The 20,496-nt window shown below is 41.8% G+C and overlaps 1 protein-coding gene across 1 annotated transcript in view; it reads left to right on the plus strand.

Annotated features, from left to right (window-relative positions):
• CARD11 (caspase recruitment domain family member 11) overlaps window positions 1-20,496 on the plus strand; it is a 128,024-nt gene that overhangs the window by 94,901 nt on the left and 12,627 nt on the right. The window contains exons 12-17 of the mRNA XM_040440681.1: window positions 4,419-4,522; window positions 4,619-4,656; window positions 6,548-6,680; window positions 8,277-8,478; window positions 10,262-10,388; window positions 11,192-11,432. Of these exons, the coding sequence (XP_040296615.1) occupies window positions 4,419-4,522; window positions 4,619-4,656; window positions 6,548-6,680; window positions 8,277-8,478; window positions 10,262-10,388; window positions 11,192-11,432 (845 nt within the window). The remainder of the gene's footprint in view (window positions 1-4,418; window positions 4,523-4,618; window positions 4,657-6,547; window positions 6,681-8,276; window positions 8,479-10,261; window positions 10,389-11,191; window positions 11,433-20,496) is intronic.

The following is a 20,496-nucleotide window of genomic DNA, read 5'->3' on the forward strand; positions in this document are numbered from 1 at the left end:
ATAATACTTTTTGTTTTCCACTAATACACCCCAAAGAAGACTGTAATTTTCTCACTTCACACAACGGCTAATAAGCCCTTTTTTTCAACTAATACACCAGAATAAAGGCTTTAAAACATATAACTGCACCGCGGAATGGCAAATAAGCCTTTATTTTTTTTCACTTATACACGTCAAAAAAAGCTTTCGAATATATAACTTCACCACTGAACGGCAAATAAGCCCTTATTTTTTCCACTAATAAACCCCAAAAAAGGCTTTAGAACATATAACTGCACCACACAATGGCTAAAAAGCCCCTTTTTTTCCACTAATACACCCAAAAAAGGCTGTAATTTTCTAACTTTACCACACAAAGGCTAATAAGCCACCTTTTTTTTTTTTTGCACTAATACACCCCAAAAAAGGCTTTAGAACATATAACTGCACCACTGAACGGCAAATGAGCCCTTATTGCATCCCAATAACAAGAAAGGTTCGCAGGAATTACAAAGGCATCATCTATTGCAAACCTTAAGGCCCCTTTCACACGAGCGAGTTTTCCGCGCGAGTGCAATGAGTGACATGAACGCATAACACCCGCACTGAATCCAGACCCATTCATTTCAATGGGTCTGTGTACATGAGCGTTTTTTTTCACGCATCAGTTCTGCGATGCGTAAAAATCACAGCATTTTCTATATTCTGCGTTTTTCACGCAGAAGTTAATGGGGCTTCAGTGAAAAACGCATTGCATCCGGAAGCAGGTGCGGGTGCGATGCGTTTTTCACTGATGGTTGCTAGAAGATGGTGTTTGTAAACCTTCAGTTTTTTATCACGTGCGTGAAAAACGCATCAAAATGTATTGCACCCGCGCGGAAAAAACTGAACAACTGAACGCAATTGCAGAGAAAACTGACTGAACTTACTTGCAAAATAGTGCGAGTTTCACTGAACGCATCTGGACCTAATCCGTCACACTCGTGTGAAAGAGGCCTACAGCAGGCAGTATGGCCTCTTTCACACGGGCGTTGCGGAAAAATGTGCGGGTACGTTTCGGGAACACCCGCGATTTTTCCGCGCGAGTGCAAAACATTGTAATGCGTTTTGCACTCGCATGAGAAAAATCGCGCGTGTTTGGTACCCAAACCCGAACTTCTTCACAGAAGTTCGGGCTTGGGATCGGTGTTCTGTAAATAGTATTATTTTCCCTTATAACATGGTTATAAGAGAAAATAATAGCATTCTGAATACAGAATGCATAGTAAAATATCGCTGGAGGGGTTAAAGAAAAATGTAAAATTTTTTAACTCACCTTAGTCCACTTGTTCGCGGCCCGGCATCTCCTTCTGGCTTCATCTGATCTCTGTGCAGCAACAGGACCTGTGGTGACGTCATTCCGGTCATCACATGGTACGTCACATGATCTTTTACCATGGTGATTCACCATGGTAAAAGATCATGTGACATACCATGTGATGACCGGAGTGACGTCATCAAAGGTCCTTGACCTATAATTAATGCTCACCACAGGTCCTATTCAGTAAAGGGGACAGAAGTGATACCGGGCTACGCGATCAAGTGGATTAAGGTGAGTTAAATTTTATTTTTAATTTTTTTTTTAACCCCTCCAGTGCTGTTTTACTATGCATTCTGTATTCAGAATGCTATTATTTTCCCTTATAACCATGTTATAAGGGAAAATAATTATGATCGGGTCTCCATCCCGATAGTCTCCTAGCAACCATGCGTGAAAATCGCACCGCATCTGCACTTGCTTGCGGATGCTTGCGTTTTTCACGCAACCCCATTCATTTCTATGGGGCTTGCGTTACGTGAAAAATGCACAAAGAGGAGCATGCTGCGATTTTCACGCAACACACAAGTGATGCGTGAAAATCACCGCTCATGTGAACAGCCCCATAGAAATGAATGGGTCAGGATTCTGTGCGGATGCAATGCGTTCACCTCCCGCAACGTGTGAAAGGGGCCTATAATGGCAATTTGGATCCCCTGTCAGTGCAGCAAGGTGTAATAGGACTGCTCCTATTACCCATGCTGTACACACCCCTATTATGCTGGGTTCACACGGGCATCACGTTTTGGCTCCGGATGCGTCCCGGGTGCATTGTGGCAAACCCGCGCGAGTAGGTACCCAATTGCAGTCAGTGTTGACTGCGATTGCGTTCCGTTGTTCAGTTTTTATCGCGCGGGTGCAATGCGTTTTGCACGCGTGTGATAAAAAACTGAATGTGGTACCCAGACCCGAACTTCTTCGCTGAAGTTCAGGTTTGGGTTCAAGGTTGTGTAGATGTAATTATTTTCCCTTATAACATGGTTATAAGGGAGAATAATAGCATTCTTTAATACAGAATGCTTAGTACAAGGTCAATTGAGGGTTAGAAAAATTAATAAAATTAACTCACCTCCTTCAATTGATCGTGTAGCTGCCGGTCTCCTGTTCTTTCTTCGGGACCTGTCAAAGGACCTGTGCTGACGTCACTGAGCTCATCACATGGTCCAATCACATGGCCCATCACCACAATGATGGACCATGTGATTGGACCATGTGATGTGAGGTCACCACAGTTCTTTTAGCCGGCAGCTCATGATTAAAGAAGTAAGAAGAGATCGGCAACTACGCGATCAAGAGGAGGAGGTGAGTAAATTTTTATTTTATTTTTTTAACCCTCAATTGACCTTCTACTAAGCATTCTGTATTAAAGAATGCTATTATTTTCCCTTATAACCATGTTATAAGGGAAAATAATACAGTGAATAGACTGTCATCATCAATAGGCTGGCTGACTGCATGCATGGCATTGTGGGTGATCCCTCGTTCCCAGAGTTCTTTGCTCCATGTCCTAACACATGCAGCAGCCATTTTAGGAAAAAATTTTATTCGTTACAACGAAGCATCAGGAAATTTGGATTGGGTGCGAATCAAATCTTTCCTGAAATTCGGATCGAATTCCACTTCATCAACTTTGATTCGCTCATCTCTAATGGCAATATATATGGGGCAATGTTTTAGGAAAATGTTTCACTCTGCCAGAGACTTGAAACTTTAAGGGACTTTAAACTTCAGACAGGACAATCACCCTAAATATACTGCTAAAGCTACATTGGAGTGGTGTAAGGGGAAATATTTCAATGTCACCCAGACTTCAATACAATTGAGAATCTGTGGCATGCCTTGAAGACTGGTGTAAACAAAAGCATCCCATCTAAGATGAAGTAGTTTTGTCCGAAAGAATGGGTTAGATGTGCTAAGCTAAAAGAGACATAACCCAATCTATAATTGCTGCAAAAAGTTGGCTCCACTAAGTATTAACTTCCTGGGGGTGAATATTTATACACTTTTTAAAGCTGTTTTTTATGTTATTGTTTGTGGAACAGTAAAAAAATATTTTCCACTTTTAAAGTGGTAAACATGTTTTACAAATCAAATAGTACCACCCCCCCAATATAATCCATTTTAATTCCAGGTTGTAATGCATCAAGCCAGGCAAACATCAAGGAGGATAAATACTTTTGCAAGGCACTGTGCTTACAGTCTTAAAAATAGACTGCTTACCAGTGGTCTTCTGTTTAGAATGCCTGGGAGTGGCATTTTTTGATCATGGCAGAAATAATGGCGCTGTGGCTTCTTAACTCATTGCACGCCGTCTAACTTGTAGCTGCGAAGCAGTGTACCTGAAACTACTCATTCCATTCACTTGAATGGGACAACCAGTTGTAATTACACTGCACCACCACAATGATCTAGACTGCATGCAGTTAGAAGAGGCTGCATCGCTCGCACAAGCGCTGCAGCCTCTTCAAACAGCTGATTTGTGGGAGTGTCATGTGTCTGACTACCACTGATCTGATATAAATGACCTATCCTGAGGAATGGCCATCAATATCCTGGCACTGAACAACCCCTTTAAGCTGGTCATACACATTAGATATCACACTACATAATTTGTATGAGGGCCGCCCTACTTTTCTTCCATGGCTGATGTTGGGGGAAAATAGATCAGGTAAGTTGTATTTCAGCATGCCAAATCCTTTATTCCTATAGGAGATAAGCCACTCTAAGTTGGGAGGATGCGAATCACATGAACTATGACTAGTTCTAGTAAAGGAGATTTCTAAAATGTACCCAAATCTCTTAAAACTCTTTTAACACGTCAACACACTTGTAATAAAAGGGTATTTGAGCCTACCTTAAAAGGGCTATACAGAAACCCTTTCATGAGTCATTATTGTACGAATGTACAGTATGTGCAAAAAGTATAGATATGTTCTTGAACTAGTTCCCATTTCACCCTTGTCACCAGGAAGCCACTATTTGCCTTACAAAAAATATTCTGATCATACTTTATACTTCAGCTATTTTACCACAGAATGTATAGGACATTCAAAATCATAAGTGTATGTATAATTTTTTGCAGCACCCACTAAAAAACCGAAGTTATAGTATTATGTCTACAACACCAGAACCCCCTGGAAATGACTCCATAGTAAGAAGAAGCAAAGAAGATGTACCTGCTTACAGGTGAGAGGACAGTTGTGTTATCAGAGAAAATGTACTGTATGTCAACCATATACATAAAAAACCTAACTTGCCTATATCTTCTTGATACTATAACAGCCCTGCTGACGGAGATGATGACAGCTTAGAACCAGATGGTGAGTTCTGACATAAGTATCATGTAACAGTGCACCCAATAGTGTTAAAATGGAGGTCCTACAAGGAAAAGCCACATGGTCATAAAACTCAAACTGATCAAATAATGGAAGAAGGGGAAAAAAGTTTGGGCTGTTGCCTGAAAATATAATTTATTTAAGTTGATTCATGTCCTGCAGCCCAGAGATGTGTTAAGAATTTGGCAGGATTCTACTGGAACATGTCTGAAGTTTTAACAACTAAATCTGATATGTCGAGCTACTTAAAGACCATGTTCAACCCTATTAAACCAGGCATATTGCCTAGTCGGGTTGATCAAGCTGATAAAACCAATATCTTTCTTTTTTATGTAGCTTGCAGAGTTATGGAGATATCATAGCTTTTATAATTATGCAAATTAGGCAGTTTGAGCACCGAGGTACCGATATAGCTCTTGGAGGCTCACTACGCCCCTCAGTGCTCAGTACATTCCCCCCTCCCCTTTGATTGACAGGGCTACTAGCCCTGTGTAATGATGCCTGCGCTGTGGCTCACTAATAATCATTGGCGGTCCAGCATTATTTATGGTGTAAAAACAGTTACTGGCGGCAGTATCATGCATTCCCCTAGGAATGCATGACGTGGCTAATACGCTGTGGCCAATATGTAGGCACTCACTCAAAGTAAGGTCTGATATGTAGGCATTTAAAGGGGTTGTCCGGGTTCAGAGCTGAACCCGGACATAACCATAATTTCACCCAGGCATTTCCCCTGATGTTAGCATCAGAGCATTTCATGCTCCGATGCTCTCTTTTGCCCTGCGCTGAATCACGCTGGGCAAAGGCATTTTCTGGAGTTCCGGTGATGAACCGGGTTCTCCTTATGGCTGCCAGGCGGAGGCTTTCGCCCAGCAGTGAGCCCGGTGTAGTCACCGGCACTGATGGGCAGTCTTTAGCACTGCCCTAGCCTGTAAAACGGCTAGGACAGCGCTAAAACCCGACCATCAGAGCCGGTGACGTCATCGAACACACTGCTGGGCGGAAGTCTCCGCCCGGCAGTGTGTTATTGTAAATAAAAGAGCCCTTGCCCTGCACGATCTAGCGCAGGGCAAAGGAAAGCATTGGAGCATAAAATGCTCCGATGCTAACATCAGGGGGCTGCCTGGGTGAAATTATAGGTATGTCCGGGTTTAGCACTGAACCCGGACAACCCCTTTCAGGGGGTGAGCACTGTTTGGGAAGGAGAGAATACTTACCTTGCAATACTTCCAATACATGCGTACAGCTGCAAGAAAAAGTAAACCGGCGCCTCCACTTCCGGGTGGACTGACATGCCAGCTGCTTCACACACAGCAGAGGAGAGTTGCTCCTGGGAGGATCGCATGGTAAGTAGTCTCTCTTTCCCGCACAGTGCTCACTCCCTTCAATCCAAGTTATCAGATCATGGGGGTTCTACTGCTGGGATCCCCACCAATCATGAGAACAGAGGCCCCGTACCCCATGGAGCCCCCTGAAATGGATGGAATGGCTGGTCAGAAAAGCATGCTGGCACTCCATCCATTTCTATGGAAGTGCTTGAGATAGCAGAGTACAGCACTCAGCTATCTCCGAGGATAGGGGATCATTTGGAATACCCCTTTAAGTCCTGAGTAAAGGGGCTGAATACTAAAGCCAATTAAATATTTTAGTTTTTCCTTTATAATACATTTGAAAGATTTCAAACATTCAATTTTCACTTTCTCATTATGGGGTATTAACAGCAGAATGATGGGGGAAAACTTGAATTTTTTTAAATTTTAGCACAAGGCTTCAACATAAAAAAATGGAAAAAAGTGAAAGGGTCTGAAGAGCTTCCAAATGCTTCCAATGTCTATATATATTTTATTAATAATGATGTACTTGTATATATGTGCAGATGAATTTCATGATCACTTCTCCTGTGGACCACCATCTATTCATTCATCATCTTCTTCGCACCAGTCAGAAAGTCTCGACATCTATGACCTTGACCAAGTTAATTCTATTTTTAGAAAGTTTTCCCTGGAAAGGTAATGCCAGAAGCTATACAGTCGATGCATGTCATGGATACAGTGCATTGCTGAATTCATTGAGCACCTGCCTTTTTCAGTTACGCTAGTGTTTCATTTCTACAGTGCACTTGTAAGTTGGTTTGCAAGTTGCATTTTGGATTTTGCACAATCATATTTAATGATTTAGCTTGGTGCGTCTGTAGATTTGAGTCTAGTTGTCGATGGATAAAAAGTAAAGTCAACAAAAAAGATCACTGGAACCCGTGCTTGATCAAATAAAAGCGGTCTTTACTGAATTGATGATTTAGGCTACTTTCACACTAGCGTTTCTATTTTCCGGTATTGAGATCCATCATAGGGTCTCAATAACGGGAAAAAAACACTTCCGTTTTGTCCCCATTCATTGTCAATGGGGACAAAATGTAACTGAACAGAACAGAATACTGCAAAAAGCACAATGCAAGTCAATGAGGACGGATCCGTTTAACTCTGACACAATAGAAAACTGATCTGTCCCCCATTGACTGTTTTTCTGAGTTAGGGAATCACCATAGCTTGTTGTGCTACGCTGTTTCAGTATCTCTCATGCACAGCAACGAGAGCTACTGAAACAACAGAGCACTGGAGCGCTCTGCTGTTTCCCAGACGGAAGTTGGTTGTAACTGTGTCTTATCTTGCCTTAGTAATAGCGAAATGAGACAACCCCTTTAAAGCTACAGGAAAGGGGAGGGGATTGTTGCTAAAGAGGGATCTACAGTTATTAAATTCAAAGCATTACTTACTTTTTATCCTTGTTCTCAATGTGCTCAGTCAAAGACATCACATGGTTTGTGTGATTATTTTAGTTAGATTGTGTTTGCCTATAATTGTGATTTAGATAACAATCAGACTACATTATATGAGGCTAGTTTTACAAGCAGTGCTTTTTGTCTGGCCGAATCCCGGCATATTTGCCAGTTAGTGGGCGAATCTGTGTCAAAGGGGCCGATGGGCATTGCTGTAACATACGTCAGTGCCCAAGCCAGAGACCTGCAGCAGGTTGTCCTCTGCCGAAACAGCCTTCCGGAGCTAATAACAGTACTGTGAAAGAAGCCTTCCAAACCAAAGAGCTCACTAAAGGCCCCTTTAGACTGCCCGATGTTTGGGCAGATTATCACTAATGAGTGTTCATACGAATGTTCGTTCATCGGTTAATAGAATCCTTTGTGTGGACACCTAAATCATCATTTGTTCTAAACAGCCTCTTCTGCCGGCAACCGATGATTCTGTATGGGGACAATCAATGGCAATCGATTAACAGTCACTCCTCCCCATAATGTGGAAGAGATTGCCGCATGTAATAGCTGCTGTCTTCTTCACTGACGAGCAGGCGATTGTTGGGAAGGGACGCTTCCTTTCCGACAATCATCTGCTCAATTGAGCAGTGTGAAGGAGACTTTATCTTGCAACTGTATGCAAATACGTGTCAGATTCATGTTAATCCTGATCAATTATAGCCTTCAAATAAATCAATTAAACTGGGAAAATAATATTTCAAATAGACAAGCTAGTTATTTTGAGATTAATATTACTTGCTCTCATATCTAAATTCTAGGCATGTTTCTGTTGTTGCAGACCCTTCCGACCATCTGTAACTTCAACAGGACGAATCAGGACCATCAATCACCCAGTCAATCACACAACATTGGATGGAGATAATCTCATGGGGGAAATAACACTAATTGGTGGTAATGAAAGGGGCATTTTTATCAGCTCGGTGAAGCCAGGATCCAGAGCAGAAAAGGCTTGTCTAAAGGAGGGACAGCAGCTTATAATGGTGATCTCAGCAAATCATTCATTTTATATTATTCTACAGCTTAAAAAAGTCAAGACAAAGTACATGTAGTATATATGTCTTATCATATACAGTGACCCCTCAAGTTACAATGACCCCTCAACAAACAGTGGTATTTCCTGGGCCATCATGACACTGCTGACCTGTGGGTACATTTGGTTGACTGGAAGAACCAACCAATCAACATATCCATTTCTCTGGTAATACACACACAGTAGCTTCTCTTTACAGTATAGTGAAGTACTGTGTGTCCTGCACTGCCGTATATCTGTACCAGGATGAGTTTACCCTTTGGACACCAGTTGAGGGTTGCTCCATTTTGTTTTTCTGGTCCACTGTGTGTTGTACAGGACCCTGAAGAAGCTCCTGTCCTCACCATAGAAAGTGATTTCTATCTTTCACATTGTTACATATAAGGACTGTATCTGCTTATTTTTCTGTTATCTTCATTTTCTCTTATTTTGGGATCACATTTTGGGACTTTGGAACCAATTACTACTTTGGCTTAAAGTTATGGAATCAAGTTACAATATTTTCAACTTACAATGGTCATCCTGTAACTGATTAATATTGCAAGTTGATGGATCACTGTATAGTTATTGTTTCATAGTCTCCAACCTCCATTAAAATTAATAGAAACTCTGAGAAGGGAGAGTTTATATTGTTAGAGTTTATATTGTTAGCTTCCATAAGGAATGTTTTCTATTTTGGACTGCATACTTTATTGAAGGTATAATAAAAGCACAAAAACACTGTTATTGGATTAAAATACACATGATAGGCTAACCTGGAGCTGAGTGCAGTAATGTGTATATTTGTGTGCAGGTTGGTCTATGGGTCACCAATGTACTCATCTTAAAGGGGTTATCCAAAATCTAAAACATGCCCCCCAGTACCCGGGCCCCTCATATAGATTATACTTACCCTGCTCTCCAGCACCCGTGTCACTCCTGGTACCCGCAGGGCAGCCACTCCATCTCCATCCCGAGCTTACCTAGCATCACGGGTGACGCTAGGGAGGCTCTTTCCCGTCGTGGCCTGCTATTGGCTGCTCCCCCGTCGCCGGATGTTTTGATCCACGTGGCGGGGAGATGCATTGGCGGCCGTGTGGGGATCAGGAGCGTCATGGGTGCCGGGAAACGGGGTGAGCATAATCAATATATGAGGTCCCAGGCATTGGGGGCATGTTTTAGACTTTGGATAACCCCTTTAATAGAGCTCAGGGCAGCAATTTGAGCTTTAGAAAAGTGAAATATTGCACAGATAAAGAGAATAGAAACTATCAAGAATAAAGCTTTATTATTTGGGCAAATATACCCATTAAAGTTATTGCAGTCTGTAAGAATTTCAGAGAAAAAGTATGGAAAGAAATAGAGAATAACTGCTTTTGCATGATATTTTGTAAAGTGCACAACATAAGAAGGGGTTATTGATATTATTATGCCTGATGGCCACATCTGCAGCTTCCTGCCTTTGTGACACCAGAAGTTAGTGGTGTCTAGATCTAAATAAGTATCGCCATTGGTAATTAGAGTCACACATGAGAGTGGATCAGCAATGTGTTGTTAGCTATTCTTTCACAACTCTACTGAAACATGGGACAGATAGGTTGTAAGACACGTGTTATCTTATTAATAATCTGCATTCTGCACTTTCCTGCAGCTGGTTTGACAGACGTTCTCTCTCCAAATAAAAGAGGAAGTGTGAGGTTTCTCGAGAAATTAAATGTGTATCTGATCTGACATTATTTTCTTTATTCTTGCAGCTAGATGGATGTATTAAAGGAAGAAAACAATCAGTTCCTATGGATGCATGTACTAAAGAAGAAGCTCATTGGACTATACAAAGATGTAAAGGACCAATTACTGTGCACTATAAAACAAATGATGAAGGTAGAGAAAATTCATGCTATATTTTTCTGCCTATTTTTATGCTACTTTATCTATTAATTAAAAGGACCTTAACAACTGGACACAAATGAATTGGTTAATAATACATTATAAAGTTTTAACTGTGCTCATAGAAGTTCAAAATTCATAATGATGTTTTTCACATTGGCACTGAATGGATAAGATCCATCTCCAGACACAATTCATACTTATGTTTGAGTATGCTGTATTTCCAAGGTACACAGGGAACCGTATATAAGGCTGACTTTCTGATGGACTTGCCAGTACAATTTTTGCTTATGTGTACTATGTACTATGTTACTGGGGCAGGTTTTACACCCTCCAACATGCAACTCCATTATCCTTCCAGCACTCGTCAATTGCTCAATTGTATTAAAAAAACTAAGAAAAAAAAAATGTTAAGGAGTATACAAATAAACTGAACTTAATTATCCGCCTACATATTTCTAGGAATAAAGGGATGAGCATTCCAAAATTATCGAATACGTATTCTATTATTTTTATTCTGTGTCTCTGTTTATGCCGAGTGTATTCTTTTCTGAATAAATGTATTTTACCAACATAATATAACTAGAACAATACAAAATGAATTCATTCATTATAAATGATAATATGTCTTTAGAGATTGCATGAACCTTTGATTATATATCATACTGTTATAAGGCTGGATTATAGCATGAGCAGAAGGGGTGATTGCTTTATATATGGGACATATATAGACGTTTATAGGGGACCTCTATAGACCATGATCCATCAGAGTATTCTTGTGTTGTGACTTTTTTCAGGTTACAATAAACTGCTGAAAGATCTTGACGAAGGGAAAATTCGGTCTGGAGATTCTTTTTACATGCGTTTAAATCTAAACATTTCTAACCACTTGGACAGTTGTACAATGACTGTACAATGTGATGAAATTGTCCATGTTCTTGATACCATGCACCAGGGAAGATATGAGTGGCTGTGTGCCAAAATGGATCCATTTACAGACAGAAACCTGGAATTTGGAACAATTCCTAGCTACAGCAGGTGCGTTATTTCATATTAATTGCAATTTGCACAATTTCCTGCTTCTTGCCAGTGGTAAGATAGGCTGGATTCACCTAAATGTGCAAATGTGTTACTTACCTTCATAAAGAAGTCAATGAAATAAAAATTTTAATGTATGACAAAAAAAAAGTAGACAAAAACACATTTTTGGATGGGTACCACACATAAGAAATAATAACTCCAAAAGCTAGAGAAAGGATATGAGAACAAGTTAAGAGTCATAAACAGATGCATTGTTATACTTAACATTAAGGCCTCATGCACACAACCGTTTTTTTTTTGCGGTCCGCAAAAACGGGTTCCGTTTTTCCGTGATCCGTGACCGTTTTTTTCGTCCGTGGGTCTTCCTTGATTTTTGGAGGATCCACGGACATGAAAAAAAAGTCGTTTTGGTGTCCGCCTGGCCGTGTAGAGCCAAACGGATCCGTCCTGAATTACAATGCAAGTCAATGGGGACGGATACGTTTGACGTTGACACAATATGGTGCAATTTCAAACGGATCCGTCCCCCATTGACTTTCAATGTAAAGTCGGGAGTTAATATACCATAGGATCGGAGTTTTCTCCAATCCGATGGTATATTTTAACTTGAAGCGTCCCCATCACCATGGGAACGCCTCTATGTTAGAATATACCATCGGATTTGAGTTACATCGTGAAACTCAGATCCAACAGTATATTCTAACACAGAGGCGTTCCCATAGTGATGGGGACGCTTCTAGTTAGAATATACTACAAACTGTGTACATGACTGCCCCCTGCTGCCTGGCAGCACCCGATCTTTTACAGGGGGCTGTGATCAGCACAATTAACCCTTCAGGTGCCGCCCCTGAAGGGGTTAATTGTGCGTATCATAGCCCCCTGTAAGAGATCAGGGGCTGCCAGGCAGCAGGGGGCAGACCCCCCTCCCTCCCCAGTTTGAATATCATTGGTGGCCAGTGTGCGCCCCCCCCGGCCCCCCCTCTATTGTAATATCATTGGTGGCCAGTGTGCGGCCCCCACCCTCTATTGTAATATCATTGGTGGCCAGTGTGCGGCCTCCATCGGCCCCCCTTTATTGTAATATCATTGGTGGCCAGTGTGCGGCCTCCGTCGGCCCCCTCCCCCCCTCTATTGTAATTTCATTGGTGGCCAGTGTGCGGCCTCCCCTCTCCCCCCCCCCCGCCCGATCATTGGTGGCAGCGGAGATTCCGATCGGAGTCCCAGTTTAATCGCTCTGGGGCTCCGATCGGTAACCATGGCAACCAGGACGCTACTGCAGGCCTGGTTGCCATGGTTACTTAGCAATATTAAAATATTAGAAGCATCATACTTACCTGCTGGCTGCTGCGCTGTCTGTGACCGGCCGGGAGCTCCTCCTACTGGTAAGTGACAGATCATTAAGCAATGCGCCGCACAGACCTGTCACTTACCAGTAGGAGGAGCTCCCGGCCGGACACAGACAGCGCAGCAGCCAGCAGGTAAGTATGATGCTTCTAATATTGTAATATTGCTAAGTAACCATGGCAACCAGGCCTGCAGTAGCATCCTGGTTGCCATGGTTACCGATCGGAGCCCCAGAGCGATTAAACTGGGACTCCGATCGGAATCTCAGCTGCCACCAATGATCGGGGGGGGGGAGGGGAGGCCGCACACTGGCCACCAATGATATTAATACAATAGAGGGGGGGGGGGCCTGGGGGGGCCGCACACTGGCCACCAATGATATTACAATAGAGGGGGGGTGGCCGGGGGAGACGGCACACTGGCCACCAATGATATTACAATAGGGGGGGGGCGAGGGGGGCCGCACACTGGCCACCAATGATATTACAATAGAGGGAGGGGGGCCGGGGGAGGCCGCACACTGGCCACCAATGATATTACAATAGGGGGGGGGGGGGGGGGGGGCGCACACTGGCCACCAATGATATTCAAACTGGGGAGGGAGGGGGGTCTGCCCCCTGCTGCCTGGCAGCTCCTGATCTCTTATAGGGGGCTATGATATGCACAATTAACCCCTCAGGTGCAGCACCTGAGGGGTTAATTGTGTGGATCACAGCCCCCTGTAAGAGATCGGGTGCTGCCAGGCAGCAGGGGGCAGTCATGTACACAGTTCGTAGTATATTCTAACTATAAGCGTCCCCATCACTATGGGAACGCCTCTGTGTTAGAATATACTGTCGGATATGAGTTTTCACGAAGTGAAAACTCATCTCTGAAAAAGCTTTTATGCAGACGGATCTTCGGATCCGTCTGTATGAAAGTAACCTACGGCCACGGATCACGGACGCGGATGCCAATCTTGTGTGCATCCATGTTCCTTCACGGACCCATTGACTTGAATGGGTCCGTGAACGTTGTCCGTCCAAAAAATAGGACAGGTCATATTTTTTTGACGGACAGGAAACACGGATCACGGATGCGGCTGCAAAACGGTGCATTTTCCGATTTTTCCACGGACCCATTGAAAGTCAATGGGTCCGCGAAAAAAAACGGATAACGGCACAACGGCCACGGATGCACACAATGGTCGTGTGCATGAGGCCTTAACAGCAGAATTAAGTATGGGCTGTGGAGAGCTGTATAAACATACCTTTTGAGGAGCTTTTCTCATGAGGAGTACTGAGTATATGAACTTTTCTCCTGCCAGATTCTGCAAGCAGGATGGAGCTTCACTGTGAAGTGCGCTCTGCATTGAGATGCTTCACAGCCCCTCCCCTGAGTGATAGCTGTAGTGGTCTTCTGATTGGATATTACAACTGTCACAAGAGGGGCTATGAACCAGCTCAACGCAGAGAGCAATTCACAGTAAAACCCACACTGAGCACTTGCAGCAGCAGATTCTAGCAGAATACTAGTACATATTCTCACTACTGATGATAAAAGCATATACTGCATATACTGCTCACTCAAGCCACTATCTAGTGCTGTTCACAGTTTTGCATGGTCAAAACTGCTGACATTCTCCCTTTAATCGAAGAACATTTGTCTTAATATTGGGGGACATGAGTTGCAGCTGGATGGTAAAACTTAATATTAGCACCAATAGGACCAACACATTACAGCCAACAATAGTGATCTCCTGGTCTTTCTAAATGTTAGATCATTCCACTGAGTGTAATTCAGAAGCCAGTGGGTACATATTGCCTTTCATTACCATTAATCTACACAGTATAGATGTATGCTCAAGTGTGATGTACAGAGATAAGCACTATTTTTTGGACATAAGACATGATAATCATGTGTATTACTGAACTCTATAACTCCATGCTCTTCATGTTCACTTCAGTGTCATTTGCGAATCATTTACTCAGTAAATGTAATAAATGAAATCCATCTGTTCACATCTCTGACAGTATGTTGATAATGAGCTCCTACTTCTGTGAACTCCAGTGATCTGCTTTTATCACAGCTGACAGTTCATGTACTTGCACCCATGGCACCAATGTCATTGGTGCTCCAGAGTGGCTAATAGGGCTGATTGAGAAGTTGTCTTTTCGAGTTGTGATGTTTTCATTTATTTTTCATCACATGCAGATTTACTAATACTGTCTAAGATGTAGACTGTGCAGACTTGGACTACATGGTCTAAAATCTCCAGATTTATTACAGTGGCTGATGCTGGATGATAAATATGGTGCACCTTTAGACTGTCTTGTCTTGCCTAGTTTTGTACCACCTATTGGCTCATTTTGCAGTAGAATTTTGCATTACAATTCTGGCACAATGTTGGCGCACATTCTTGCATCTTCAGCCACGGCCTTTCCCAATAGTCCATGCCCCTTCTCACTAAGCCACACCTAATCGAGTTTGACTGAGAAATATCTAAAATTCTTAATAAATTTGATAAAAGGCATGTGTGCCAGAATTGTGGCACATTAAAATCTGCCCCAGTGAACCTTTATTGTATCATTATTTTCTTACTCATGTTGAAAATATTCTGGCTACAGAAGAAGGTTTTAAAATGGGAGACAAAGAAGAGACAATCAGCCTATATGCTGATGACATGTTAATATTTTTAACTTGAAACATATTTTTTTATTAGTAAGAAACATGATAGCAAAGGTATGTATCATATATATCAAATCCCCATATCCATAAGAAAGCCTCTAGACCAGTGGTGGCGAACCTATGGCACAGGTGCCAGAGGCGGCACTCGGAGCCCTCTCTGTGGGCACCCACACCCTGGAATAAGTCTGTGGTGTACCAATATGCCTTAGACTTTTCCTGCCATTCATCAGCACAGGGTGAGCTATGAACGGCACAGGTAGCGCACTGAATGTAGGCAGGCTATTATAACTAAATGATAAAGTACATGGAAGATATACTATTCGACTGTAGTATTCAGGGTAAATTGCCGTTTTGGGATAAATAAGTGGGTTTTGGGTTGCAGTTTGGGCACTCGGTCTCTAAAAGGTTCACCATCACTGCTCTAGACAGTTAAAATAATTGCATAGCGCATAATACAGTGGATAGAAAAAGTCTACACACCCCTGTTAAAATGTCAGGTTTCTGTGTTGTAAAAAAATGAGACAAAGATAAAACATTTCAGAACTTTTTCCACCTTTAATGTGACCTATAAATTGTACCACTCAATTGAAAAACAAACTGAAATCTTTTAGGTGGAGGGAAGAAAACAAAAAAAGTAATAAAAAAAATGTGGTTGCATAAGTGTGCACACCTTCTTAGAACTGGGGATGTAGCTGTGTTCAGAATTAAGCAATCACATTCATCATGTTAATAGGAGTCAGCATACACCTGCCATCATTTAAAGTGCCTCTGATTAACCCCAAATAAAGTTCAGCTGCTCTAGTTGGTCTTTCCTAAAATATTCTTAGTCGCATCCCACAGCAAAAGCCATTGTCCACAGACAGCTTCCAAAGCATCAGAGGAATCTCATTGTTAAAAGGTATCAGTCAGGAGAAGGGTACAAAAGAATTTCCAAGGCATTAGATATACCATGGAACACAGTGAAGACACTTATCATCAAGTGGAGATAATATGGCACAACAGTAACATTACCAAGAACTGGACGTCCCTCCAAAATTGATGAAAAGACGAGAAGAAAACTGGTCTGGGAGGCTACCAAGAGGCCTACAGCAACATTAAAGGAGCTGCAGGAATATATGGCAAGTACTGGCTGTGTGGTACATGTGACAACAATCTCCCGTATTCTATACCCACAGTGAAGCATGGTGGTGGCAGCATCATGCTTTGGGGCTGTTTTTCTTCAGCTGGAACTGGGGCCTTAGTTAAGCTAGAAGGAATTATGAACAGTTCCAAATACCAGTCAATATTGGCACAAAACCTTCAGGCTTCTGCTAGAAAGCTGAACATGAAGAGGAACTTCATCTTTCAGCATGACAACCACCCAAAGCATACATCCAAATCAACAAAGGAATGGCTTCACCAGAAGACTATTAAAGTTTTAGAATGGCCCAGCCAGAGGCCAGACCTGAATCCGATTGAAAATCTGTGGGGTGATCTGAAGAGGGCTGTGCACAGGAGATGCCCTCACAATCTGACAGATTTGGAGTGTTTTTGCAAAGAAGAGTGAGCAAATCTTGCCAAGTCAAAATGTGCCATGCTAATAGACTAATACCCCAAAAGACTGAATGCTGTAATAAAATCAAAAGGTGCTTCAACAAAGTATTAGTTTAACCCCTTCAGGACCCTGCCGTTCTTCACCTTAACCACCTCATCTCCCCGAGCTTAAACCCCCTTAATGACCAGACCACTTTTTAATATTCTGCACTACACTACTTTCACGATTTATTGCTCGGTCATACAACTTACCACCCAAATGAATTTTACCTCCTTTTCTTCTCATTAATAGAGCTTTCATTTGGTGGTATTTCATTGCTGCTGACATTTGAACTTTTTTTGATATTAATCGAAATTGACCGAAATTTTTGCACAAAAATGAAATTTTTCACTTTCTGTTGTAAAATTTTTCAAACATAACTACATTTCTATATAAATTTTTCTCTAAATTTATTGTTGTGCAAAAATGTGAATTTACGCACTTTGACTTTCTGAGCACCTGTCATGTTTCCTGAGGTTCTACAATGCCCAGACAGTAGAAACACCCCACAAATGACCCCATTTCGGAAAGTAGACACCCTAAGGTATTAGCTGATGGGAATAGTGAGTTCATGGAAGTTTTTATTTTTTGTCACAAGTTAGCGGAAAATGATTTTAAATTTTTGTATTATTTTTTTTCTTACAAAGTCTCATATTCCACTAACTTGTGACAAAAAATAAAATTTTACATGAACTCACCATACCCCTCATGGAATACCTTGGGGTGTCTTCTTTCTAAAATGGGGTCACATGTGGGGTATTTATACTGCCCTGGCATTTTAGGGGCCCTAAAGTGTGAGAAGAAGTCTGGAATATAAATGTCTAAAATTTTTTACGCATTTGGATTCCGTGAGGGGTATGGTCAGTTCATGTGAGATTTTATTTTTTGGCACAAGTTAGTGGAATATGAGACTTTGTAAGAAAAAAAAAAAAGAAAAAAAAAACAAACAATTTCCGCTAACTTGTGGCAAAAAAAAAAATCTTCTATGAACTCGCCATGCCCCTCAAAAGTGATCTTTATAGCGCCGCAGCAATTTTACTGTGTTTTTGCAGTGATCAGAAAAAAATAATTCTGTCACTGCGGTGGGGCGGACTGAACGCAAGTGTGCGCACAAGATCAGGCCTGATCGGGCGAACACTGCGATTTTTGTAGAGCCTATAGAACATGTCCTATTCTTGTCCGCAATTGCAGATAAGAAAAGGCATTTTCTATATAGTTCTGGCAATGTGCGGATCCGCAAAATGCGGAAAGCACATTGCCGGTGTCCGTGTTTTGCGGATCCGCGGTGTCCGTGTTTTGCGGATCCGCGGATCCGCAAAACACATACGGACGTCTGAATGGAGCCTTACAGGGGGGTGATCAATGACAGGGGGTGATCAGGGAGTCTATATGGGGTGATCAGGGGTTAATAAGGGGTTAATAAGTGACAGGGGGGGTGTAGTGTAGTGTGGTTATTGGTGCTACTTTACAGAGCTGCCTGTGTCCTCTGGTGGTCGATCTAAGCAAAAGGGACCACCAGAGGACCAGGTAGCAGGTATATCAGACGCAGTTAACAAAACAGCGTCTGATATACCTTTCAGGGGTTAAAAAAATCGCATCTACAGCCTGCCAGCGAATGATCGCCGCTGGCAGGCTGTAGATCAGCTCGTTTACCTTCCGATCCTGTGAACGCGCGCTCCTGTGTGCGCGCGTTCACAGGAAATCTCGCGTCTCGCGAGATGAAGCGCCGATGCGTCTAGGAGGAACAAACCGACCGCCCGCAGAATGCATCCCTGCGTTAGGCGGTCGGGAGGAAGTTAAGGACCAGGCCATTTTTTGCAAATCTGACATGTGTCACTTTATGTGGTGATAACTTTAAAACACTTTTACAGTACTTATCTAGGCCATTTTGAGACTGTTTTTCTCGTCACATATTGTACATCATGACAGTGTTAAAATTTGGAAAATTTAGCAAATTTCCAAATTTCAATTTCTCAACTTTTATAATAGATAGTAATAACTCCAAAAATAGTTATTACTTTACATTCCCCATATGTCTACTTCATGTTTGGATCATTTTGTGAATGCCATTTTATTTTTTGGGGACGTTAAAAGACTTAGAAGTTTAGAAGTAAATCCTTCCAAAACCCACTTTTTAAGGACCAGTTCAGGTCTGAAGTCACTTTGTGAGGCTTACATAATAGAATCCACCCAAAAATGACCCAATTTTAGAAACTACACCCCTCAAGGTATTCAAAACTGATTTTACAAACTTTGTTAACTCTTTAGGTCTTCTACAAGAATTAGTGGAAAATAGAGATAACATTTTCAATATTTCACTTTTTTGGCAGATTTTCCATTTGAATCCATTTTTTTCAGTTACAAAGAAAGGGTTAACAGCCAAACAAAATTCAATATTTATGGCCCTTATTCTGTAGTTTACAGAAACACCCATATGTGGTCGTAAACTGCTGTACGGGCACACGGTATTGCGCAGAAGGAAAGGAACGCCATATGGTTTTTGGAAAGCAGATTTCAGTGGGATAATTTTAAGCTGCCATGTCACATTTGAAGACCCCCTGATGCACCCCTAGAGTAGAAACTCCAAATAAGTGACCCCATTTTATAAACTACACCCCTTAACGTATACAAAACAGATTTTTACTAACTTTGTTAAACCTTTAGGTGTACCACAAGAATTGATGGAAAATAGAGATGAAATTTCTGAATTTCGCTTTTTTGGCAGATTTTCCATTTTAATAAATTTTTTCCGTTACAAAGCAAGGGTTAACAGTCAAACAAAACTCAATATTTATGGCCCTGATTCTGTAGTTTACAGAAACACCCCATATGTGGTTGTAAACTGCTGTACGGGCACACGGCATTGCGCAGAAGGAAAGGAACGCCATACGGTTTTTGGAAGGCAGATTTTGCTGGCCTGGTTTTTTGACACCATGTCCCATTTGAAGCTCCCCTGATGCACCCCTAGAGTAGAAACTATGACTTTTTGATCACTTGCTATTATACTTTTTGTGATGTAAGATGACAAAAAAATAGCTTTTTTTACACCATTTTTACTTTACTTTTTTTTTTTTACGGTATTCACCTGAGGGGTTAGGTCATGTGATATTTTTATAGAGCAGGTTATTACAGACATGGCGATACCTAATGTCTACTTTTTATTTATTTATGTAAGTTTTACACAATAATATCATTTTTGAAACAAAAAATAAGGTTACGGTTAAGGTTACTTTCACACTCGCGTTTTGGCTTTCCGTTTGTGAGATCCGTTTAGGGCTCTCACAAGCGGTCCAAAACGGATCAGTTTTGCCCTAATGCATTCTGAATGGAAAATGATCTGCTCAGAATGCCTCAGTTTGCCTCCGATCAGTCTCCATTCCGCACTCCATCCCTGCAGCATTTTGCTGTCCGCTTGACGAAACTGAGCCAAACTGATCCGTTCTGACACACAATGTAAGTCAATGGGGACGGATCCGT

This window comes from Bufo bufo, chromosome 7 (assembly GCF_905171765.1).
Source record: "Bufo bufo chromosome 7, aBufBuf1.1, whole genome shotgun sequence".
NCBI lineage: Eukaryota > Metazoa > Chordata > Amphibia > Anura > Bufonidae > Bufo > Bufo bufo.